Here is a 10,446-nt window from a genome sequence, read left to right on the forward strand (position 1 = left end):
TACTTTTGATTTGTTTTTAATTTGGTTGATTTTTTCTGATTTATTCATATTTTTGCATGAATTCTTCCCATATTTTACTTCCGTATTAATAAGTCAAATGAGAGTAAATGTTTTCCATAAGCAACCTCTTCAAATGTTCTTAAGTTTATCTCTGATTCTTAAAGTAATTATGAATATTGTTAATCTTATATGAATTCGTTCTTATTAAAACAAATATTATGTCAACAATACTTTCCTCTGAAACACTACTTTTATCATGATTATATTGCTGCTAAATGTTAAGTTACAATCCCTAATTTCAAGGCTAATCAAACATACTTTCCAGATGCCCTAGAAGGCATTTCTGTTTGTTTACTGTGTGATCTTGTTGCAGGGAAATGGGGATCTGTGTCCAGATCCATCTCAACGATGCTAGCCATGAAGTCAGTCCTCGGTCAAAGCACAACAGCAGCGTCTCCTCCCAGCAGCAACAACAACAACATCGCTGCCCCTCCTGAGTCAGGACCTCCGGATGCTGAGTCTCCACAGCATGTGATGCACCCGAGCATCCTCAGTGTGGAGAATCAACGTGCGCTGGCTAGTCAGGGGTATTATGACTGTAACGTTCCCCACGCTGTGACAAAAGCTGTCAGACAGGAGACGACAGCTGATGCTGTTCAGATGAGGAGGAAACCTATGGATGCTGCAACAAGGCGGGAACGTTTCCAGAAGACGAGATCCACCAAGCGATGGAGCATGGTGGAGTCATCAGAAGATCCTGTAGGCAATGTGGAGAGTGGGGAGGTGTGGATTTCCCGGAGTCTGGATGAGTCCAAGGGAAGACACTCTGGCACTGACTTCAGTAGTTCCATGGACAGCTCCGATTCCCCAGCTAATGATTCCAGGACGTCCTCTATCAGTGAAAAGAGGCGGATATTTGAGCTGGAGATGATGAAGAGGAGTGGAGAGGATCTTGGTAGCATCAGCCTGAACCGGGAACACCAGGTGAACATTCTGATGAATGACGATGATGAGGATGGGAACTATGTTGTGTCAGGCGGTCCATCAAAGCAGAGCACTATCGAGAAAGAAGGGTCAGTGGTTGAAGCTGGCAGTGACAGAAATGACGTAAAGATTGTGGTTTCAGATACGGACCCCAGTGCTCGGGATGTAACTGATTCAGGGAGCATCTTACCCAAGTCAGCAAATGGCACTCATTCCTTATTGACTATTGTGAACGCTCAGCTGGAGCGCTTGTCCGACTCTGGGTCAGATTACACCCTGGTAGAAAGCCCACGACCTTCAACGGATGTGGAAGTATCACACCCTGTTCTCATACAGACATTGTCTAAAGATTCTGTGTTTGAAGAGTCAGATCGGACAGACAGAAGTGTTTCAGTCAGCTGTCAGACATCTTTCGACGGCCACAAGCTAGATGAAAATGACAATATGTCGTCAGCTAAGGTAATGTTGAGAGTTCTACCGGAGTAAAACTGCCATGTGACAATGTCCAATGTAAGTTTAGGTCTTGCCATGTTGGTATTATAGTTTTATGGATCAGATGTTTGTGTTTATTGAAGTCAGGGTTCGGGATTGCCTCATGTAACATGCAACAACCTTCTGTCAGTAGTTGTGGCCGGGGGGATGTGTTGGATGAGGATCCAAGATTCCTTCACCATTAAGATGTTTGATTTATCTACAACATACTCAGGTTGTAGGGGGGCGGTGGGGTAGCCTAGTGGTTGAGGCGTTCGGTCGTCACGCCGAAGACCCGGGTTCGATTCCCCACATGGGCACAATGTGTGAAGTCCATTTCTGGTGTCCCCCTGCTGTGATATTGCTGGAATTTTGCTAATAGCGGCGTAAAACTCCACTCACTCACTCACTCACTCCACATGAGATTGGGTAATTTTGTCATATAGCTGTTTAGTATGAGATATGTTTCACTGTTTCTTCATGTTTCAGATGAAGTCTGTTATTGATGATGTGAAGCGCAGTCAGGATGGTAAGTCAACCATAGAGCTTGTATACTAAGCTCATACTTTACCTCACTTCAGCCACTATTCAAATGCATTTCCTCTTCAGACACATCTCAATTCAACCCCAGCAAAAGGTCATATACCAAATTAACTCTGTACCAACCATATTGCAAATATCTTCTAATATCACACAGTCAAGCTATGCTGCATGTCATCATGGCAGGGACACTTTCAAACAGTATTGTATTTGTCTGTCAACCAGATCTGACAAGGATGGGGAGTGTGCAGTCTGACAGCAGCGGATTTGGTGACGCGGACAACACAGCAGATTTGCCAGCACCAGAGAATGAGAGGGCCTGGGTAAGTGTCCCATCATGTAGCTCACGGAGGCCAGCACCAGAGAATGAGAGGGCCTGGGTAAGTGTCCCATCATGTAGCTCACGGAGGCCAGCACCAGAGAATGAGAGGGCCTGGGTAAGTGTCCCATCATGTAGCTCACGGATGCCAGCACCAGAGAATGAGAGGGCCTGGGTAAGTGTCTCATCATGTAGCTCACATCCATGGGGATACCACTGGTTCCCCACAACCTATGGTGGTTGTAAGAAGCGTCTATATGGATGGTCGTCTCCGACACTTGGTAGCGTACAGGGATCACTGATGACAGTATCAATCATTGGATTGTCTGGTATGGACTCAGTGATTTGATGGCCTCGTTAAAACCTGCAGCTTGAACACTGCTGGATGGGGCAACCTACAAACAAGGACCATCCGACAATGAATGCAGTAGTATAAATTGGTTAATATTCAGGATTGTTTCTGCATGATGCAGGATTGCTCTGTGAGGTACCGGATACGACGGCTGTAGAGATTCAGCTGTCAGTTATACCTCTACCAGTTGTTGTACCAACAGTAAGATCAAGATGTGATTAATAACTTGCAATAGAAACGTTGATATTTATATAATTATAGCAACAGTCTCCAGTTCCAAGACTTTCTTGTCCTGAATTTGGGGGTGCTTCCATCCCTCCAAGGTTCCAGTGTTGATGTCTCACTGTAACATTGTTGGCTTGACAGGTGGCTAGCCTTGGTAGCAGCAGCGAGAGTGCAGGAACGCTGGCAAGCAGCAACACCGCCGTCCTTGTGCACGATGTTGTCACCGATATGGCCACACAGACGTCGCTGTTAGAGCATGCAGGTCATGTGACAGCAATGGAGTTGACAGTTCCAAAGTTGAATTCTTTCAGACGGACTTTTGGGGAGAATGTTGAGCCCAATGGTCATCTATCTAGTCGATATATCAGTACATATTATATACCACCATTGAGCAAAGCATCACCCTCGTCAGTTGACAAAGAAGATTCTGGAACCAAAGTTTATGGACAAAGCTTAGTACTTGGGAAGACAAGAGTTTCTGTGATTGTGCCAAACAAATCTCAAAAGAGCTTTGAAATTCAAAATAATAGTCAAGAGAAGAAGTCCCAGGTGAAGACAGTACACACAAGCAAGGAGGTCCATGTGTCACCGTACTATGAGATCAGAGCCCCACTAGCCAAACCTGAGGAATTCGAGACTGAAGAAGACCTCAGGGAGAGCTACCGCTTTCCTCATGTGTCAGGTCATGGCATTAGGCATGTGTCTAATGTGGGACACCCGTCCTCCGCAGTGTCTGTGCTGAACCTGAGCGTTGCTGACAGTGGTGAGTTCGGGTCCCGGATTTCGCTGGCAGAGGATGACAGTGACTACTCATGTTCCTCTATGGCAGAGAGCACGGCTAGCTGCAGCTCTTCAGAGATCTTCGACTACAAGAAACTGGTTCGCCTCATCAATCAGCCTGACACTTACAGGGTTAGTCTCAATATCCCCACATTTAAACATTGTCAGTCTCAATATCCCCACATTTAAACAGTGAACCTGCCTGTCATTTTCCAACCAGAACCACTCCGTTTTCTTTCACATGCAATTATCTTTAGGGGTTCATGATGCATGACAGCAAGAGGAACATACCGAATCATATGAATGGCACCCAACTCTGTCCTATTCATTTGAGAGCAAGATTTTACATTTCAAATATTCCTTATTACTTATAATTTTATGTTTTTGCCAAACAAAATGATTCCAATCACATCATAGTTAGATCCATTTAATTTTTTTTCATCAGTGTCTTGTGTTCATGCTTGTGTATATTTTATATGGCAGGGTCGTCGTCGTCGTCGAAGTTTCACTCGCTACCGACCAAAGAGACCCATCAAGGACTGGCCGAATCTGGTGAGGAAGAAGGTGTGTAACATTGGTTGTCTCCCTTTGACATCTATCTTTAACACAATATAATTTGAGTTATCTAATGTTGGATGAAAATGCATGAAATACTGGTTCTGTGTTTGTACAGAGGATTCAGATGTTTGAGAGACCTGATTCTCCAGTTGTCCTTACCTGTTTCATGTTTTGTCATCAGAGAGTCCAGGAGGAGACACGCCTGCTTCAACACTCACTACAGACGTACAAGGCCGAGCTGCAGGTGATGGAAACGTCCTGTTTGCTGCAGTACCAGCTGGCTTACGAGGACATGGCGGAAGATGAGAGGTGGGTGTTTTTGTGTAAGAGGGTGGGTAGAAGTGGCCTTTCCATGGCAGGGGGTGGGAAGAGAGGGTTTGTGTCAATGACAGGGGATGGGGTGGGAGGCGCTAGTACCTGTGGCAGAGAATGGGGAGAGGTGGGCGTGTCTGTGTAAGAGGGTGGGGAGAAGTGGCCTTTCCATGGTAGGGGTTGGGAAGAGAGGGTTTGTGTCAATGACAGGGGATGGGGTGGGAAGCGGTAGTACCTGTGACAGAATGGGGAGAGGTGGGTGTTTTTGTGTAAGAGGGTGGGGAGAAGTGGCCTTTCCATGGTAGGGGTTGGGAAGAGAGGGTTTGTGTCGATGGCAGGGGATTGGGAGGGAGTTGCACCAGTGACAGGATTGGGAGGGGAGATGTGTGTCCATGGCAAGGGTGTGTGTGTGAATGGCAGTGTGTGTGGCATAGGGAATGAGTTTGGCTGAGTACCTCCTTCACACATTGTCAGTGTGGTGGTCGCTGTTGCAGGGAGGAGGTGGAGGAGCTGCAGATGCTGTGGAGGGAGCTGAGGGAGCAGATCTACAACATGGAGCAACTGCTCTCCCACAGAATGAAGGCCGTCACCAAGGGCAGCGACTTCTTCACCTTCCTTTCAACACTGAACGTCATCCAGACTGTAAGTCACACAAATGATTGATAACAACTTCTGTAGATCAAAATGGTTAAACTAAAAGCATGTGTAAATAAAGTTTAATAGAAGGTTGTACTTAGTGTTTACTGGCTGACATGGGTGTACTTGGTGTGTTGCAGATGACAGAGTTGCTGAAGGAGCAGATGTATCAGCAGACGGTGAGCCCAAGTCTGGAGCAGGAGGAGGAACAGGAGGAGGAGGAGGAGATGTGTGAGGAGAGAGAAGCCCAGGCATCCTTCACCCACAGCTCCCCCTTCCTGCCACCCTCACCCATGACTAGCTATTCATCTGTGTTCGGTATCCCTGGCAACGGGCCTCCAGAGTACAACCCACAGCACAGCCTGGATGAGGTAGGGGATGTTGCAGTGCACTGACAGTCCATACTGCCCGTGGGAAAAACATTCTGATGGATTAAAAAATATAAAAAACGGATTTATGGTAAATGTTTTCTGATATAATTTCATTGTGTTGTGTTTGGTTGTATGGTGTCTTGAAAGAATGATGTCATGGTTACCTTTACTGTGTATTCCAGATGCGTCGGTCACTGATGGAGGAGATGCGGGAGGAGATGAATCGAAGCACACAGCAGCTCCACCTGGACATGCAGGTCAGTTGCTCAAATACATGTCTCCACCTGGACATGCAGGTCAGTTGCTCAAATACATGTCTCACCAGGGAGAACAGGCTTTGTTAGTGGCTGTTTGGAGATTTTAAACTTTATATACATATGCAGCTTCAGTGAATATTGGACATTTTGGACAGCTGGTTTGATGGAAGTATGGTGTCTGATGCAGAAGACAGTGAGGCTTTCTCGAATTTAGATGTACCTTCAGCATTCAGCTAATGTTTGGGAGATTTAAGGTAATTGGTCTACAGCTTCTATTCTCCTATTTCAGACCAAAGACAATGAAATTCAGCGTCTGAACCTTCAACTTATGATGCAGTCTCACTGGTCTCCGCTAATGTCAAGGTCAACTCGCAGTCTTCCTCATCGTCGAAGCACACGGCAGACAGACGTGTAGCACAGGGACAAGTTCCAGCTATCAGCGCAAGCATACCCTCAAATTGTGAGACCAAGACCATAGACTGCCAGGAAAAGGGAGCATAGGGGAGCTGTGCTTCTAGCTCTGCACATCATAACCATTTGCTGCTCTTCTGTCCATGGAGATGTGTAAATATCCAAATCCTTCTTGAGAATGACAAGTGGTGTACTACACAAGCACGAAATGGACAAACAAACCATATGACAGAGAAGTCATCATGCAACCTGTGCGAGAAAGGGAGAGTGGACAACTCCTACACACACTGAATCCATCCGTACCTTCATCAATCTTCACATTTTCATGAGGCCATTCTCACCACACAGCTGCCACCTTCACACCACACAGCTGCTGCTATCTCACCACACAGATGCCAGCATCTCACCACACAGCTGCTGCTATCTCACCACACAGCTGCTTGATGTCACATCATTTTTAGGATGACCTGTCATGGTGACAGGACTACATCATCACTCTGCTTTCAAGTATACTGACTAGAATCATGTACCCACAAGCTAGTCCTGCTAGACAGCTAGATGCATCAGTAACAAGCACCTGCTTGCTTTCATCATCCGGAGGGTTTGCATCTGTAAACACAGTATGACGTGTGGTTAACGAGTCTGTTTCCGATGCTGTAATAGTGTTGCAAGGAGCGTCAGTGTGTCAACTGTTTCATCAATGCCATGCAACCAAGTATTCATCCGCTGTCGGCCAGGAGTGTATACCACGAACACCACAGCCTTTGGTATTTGTAACCGTTCAGCCCAAGGCAATGTATTTTGAATTGAATCCACACAGATGAGCTCTGTCATGTATTACTATGATGTGGGAAATGTTCTTTCTGCCTATGTCAGCAATTTTACAACTATACATGTAGCTGCCTGTTGCTAGGGGAGATGTTGATCTCCCAGTTTGTAACCAATCAAAGACCATCATCAGTCATTTTGTACACGCAGTTTCAATATTCGTCTCCTCAAACAACAAACCTAGGTGTCGGGCCTACTGATTTAATGATGAATGGAATACAGGTGTTTGGCCAATAATGATTCTGTATCTGTCTCGGTCATTAGTAATGTGTCAATATTAGCAGTATATAACTAGTGTTTGGTTTGTTGACAATACTTTCATAAATGTGACTGGATATCTACCAGATTAGGTTTGTACGCAGTCCATATTACCTAGATGGACACAACAACATTAAATGTGACTGGATATCTACCAGATTAGGTTTGTATGCAGTCCATATTACCTATATGGACACAACAACATTAAATGTGACTGGATATCTACCAGATTAGGTTTATATGCAGTCCATATTACCTAGATGGACACAACAACATTAAATGTGACTGGATATCTACCAGATTAGGTTTGTATGCAGTCCATATTACCTAGATGGACACAACAACATTAAATGTGACTGGATATCTACCAGATTAGGTTTGTACGCAGTCCATATTACCTAGATGGACACAACAACATTAAATGGCACATCAATTCATTAACATGAAGCATACAGATGTCACCTAATGATGGCTGCAATTCAACCAGTTGAGCACAACTACAGAAGGCTGGTTACAAGAGACACTCACACTATATTTTTAGCTATATTTGATGCTTTGATTTTATTCTGCCAAAGGAATAACAAAAATTGTCAAAGATCGGCGTAATTGTTTGCTGCTGAAAATTGTTACATATCAACTGGGCACCAGTAGAATCAGGACATGTTCTGTCAGCAGGATGTGTGTTCTGTCAGCAGGATGTGTGTTTGATCTGTAGGATGTGTGTCCAGCCAAGCCAGCCTCCTACAGCTGAGACCTACAACCATGTTTGTCCAGCAATGTCTCTGCATCTCTCACTGTACAATTTCCCATCTCATTCATCTTCGTCTTCCTTGTTCATTCCTTGACTCACCAAACTGTTCAAAATCTGGTGGGTAAGAATTTTGCTGTTTCAATTGTTACAGTGTTGTTGTATATGCAATTAAAATCAAACATTTTTATGGAGTTATAAAGATATTTTAATAACTCTAACAATATTTATTTTTATCCAAAATCTGTTGATTCTGTTTAAGCTTTTAGTCAGTATGTAGCTGTTCTGTATAGCTGTAGACAGCATTGAGTTGTCTCAGGGCAAAGTGTGTTCCTGTGAATGTGTTAGGCTAAATAAAAAAATCTTGTGGTTCTGATTACACCTCTTTAAAATTTAGGGTAGGTAGGATTTTTGTTCTTTTAACATTATTTTTTTCAGAAGTAAAGTACAAACTAATAACACATTTATCAATGTGTAATTGTTTATTCAATCAAGCTTGCAGCCGTCATGTCGACTTTCTCTATCAGAATGCCTGATGTCCGTCAGTGTCAGGAAAAAACAATGGTGTCTGAATGCTTCTTTTATTCATACTAAAATATAGGGTCGGCACCAGAATTCAAGGGTCGGTCGGGTAATGGAAACCACAACATTTTTATTTTTAGGCCTCAAGGCACAATAGCATGGTGTACAGGGTCCCAGCCCAGTAGATACCTTTCCCAATAAAATGTCATTCCATGGCAATAATCTACCACATTCTTAAACTACTGGGTCAGGATGATGCTCGACATTTAGTGTTGATCATGTTTTCCAAATGAAAAGTGATAAATGTTGGGGGGATATTTTCATGAAATCGTGATCTGTATTCGGTACAAAGAATTATCACCAAAATCCTTTTTGGTTCTATTTTCTATAGATTATTGTTCTTGATTCATCCTGAAAGATGATGATGCTTGTTTCATGCAATTGGTCTGTTCTACTGCCAGCCATTCCTTCTTGCTATGGGAGGGCAGTGTCCAACATTTCCTCTTGTCTTTCAACAGGGATCGCTAGTGTAGAGTCATGTTGCACCCCTAAATGTTCCTTCAAACTTCTACTTATTCCGTGTGATAGACTGATTTTACAAGTTACCAAAACGTGTTGACTTTTTTATATATTCTATATCATATATTTTTTCTTATGGAAAACAGGAAGTGAGAATATTTGTACATCAGCAGAAATAACATTTTTGGGAGAGTACAATGTAAGTGCTGGTGGGTTAACAGAAATGGAGTTTATTGTTGCATTCAAGATTATGAATTCAAAATACTGCAATGGGCAATAGTCCTGCTGGTACTAGTCTGGAGTTAGGATGGTTTTCTGGTGCAAGCTCATCCAGACTCCATGCTGCAGTTTGACAGGGATACCCCAGTCAGACACAGGATACTGACTCCCAGCCGACCAGTTCTTGTTTGATGCCATTAATGCTAAGTGGCAGGCAGGGCAGCAACAACTACCACCTTTCACTGTGTGTTTCCATGATATGACTGGGGATGAAACCACATACCTTACACTCTCCTGGCAGGCGCTGTGTCCACTGGACAACAGAGGCGGTTCCAAGTTAAATGTACACATGTTCAGGACATCCTGGTTATACAGCCTCCACCTCACTATTACTCTGTTCCCTGTTTATTTAGGTTCCATATTCCTTAAAGATGGGAACTGAGGATGAATGTTTAAAACAGATGTCAGGTCACAAAGATTCAGTTGTTTTCAGTAAAGAAATTTATACCATGCAACTTGGAGTAGTCAATATGAAGGATTTATATTTCATATCTACATTTAGTATGTCACGTTTACCAGAAATAGTGTCCAATCTGACATCATCTAGCGTTACCATAGCAACCAATCAGGACTTGCAAAGTAAATATCAAGCCAAATCAAGCCTCATTGAATTATAGAAACCATGATAATTCCCGCATAAGGATGACTGCATGAACCAAAGCTGCACAGTTAGAAGTGCTGAATAAACTACACATTGTTGTGTAATGGTTGCCATCCCTGTGTGTGTATTTCCATTGAACTGCTCCAGAGTCCGGTGTATAAGGGTGCCATGTTGCCTTACTCCTGTATCACTGCTTGTTGATGCAAGTATTACTGGTGATTGTTCAATTATGTCTGAATAAAAGCATCTGTTCATGGACGCTGGTTCGTTGTTGATTTACCACCTGCTGTGACTGGTGTGATTGTAACATACACGCACGCTTTTATTGGGGCCACCCAATATGTCAGATATGAGAGGGTGGCGGGGTAGCCTAGTGGTTAGCCTTGTTTGTCACCCGAAGAACCTGGTCCGATTCCCCACTTGGGTACAATGTGTGAAGATCATTTCTGGTGTCCCTGGCCTTGATATTGTGGAA

At 43.8% G+C, this 10,446-nt stretch overlaps 1 protein-coding gene across 3 annotated transcripts in view; it reads left to right on the plus strand.

Annotated features, from left to right (window-relative positions):
* LOC124273943 overlaps positions 1 to 10,227 on the plus strand; it is a 58,479-nt gene extending 48,252 nt beyond the window's left edge. For all 3 annotated transcript variants that reach the window (XM_046709287.1, XM_046709289.1, XM_046709290.1), the window contains 10 exons: positions 374 to 1,443; positions 1,945 to 1,984; positions 2,221 to 2,318; positions 3,033 to 3,803; positions 4,155 to 4,235; positions 4,411 to 4,538; positions 5,036 to 5,183; positions 5,318 to 5,548; positions 5,731 to 5,805; positions 6,095 to 10,227. In XM_046709287.1, coding sequence (XP_046565243.1) covers positions 374 to 1,443; positions 1,945 to 1,984; positions 2,221 to 2,318; positions 3,033 to 3,803; positions 4,155 to 4,235; positions 4,411 to 4,538; positions 5,036 to 5,183; positions 5,318 to 5,548; positions 5,731 to 5,805; positions 6,095 to 6,220 — 2,768 coding nt within the window. In that variant the 3' untranslated portion in view covers positions 6,221 to 10,227. The remainder of the gene's footprint in view (positions 1 to 373; positions 1,444 to 1,944; positions 1,985 to 2,220; positions 2,319 to 3,032; positions 3,804 to 4,154; positions 4,236 to 4,410; positions 4,539 to 5,035; positions 5,184 to 5,317; positions 5,549 to 5,730; positions 5,806 to 6,094) is intronic.
* The last annotated feature ends 219 nt before the right edge of the window (positions 10,228 to 10,446 follow it).

Source organism: Haliotis rubra, unplaced genomic scaffold (genome assembly GCF_003918875.1).
Source record: "Haliotis rubra isolate DU_JTF1 unplaced genomic scaffold, ASM391887v1 Scf186, whole genome shotgun sequence".
Classification (NCBI taxonomy): Eukaryota; Metazoa; Mollusca; class Gastropoda; order Lepetellida; family Haliotidae; genus Haliotis; species Haliotis rubra.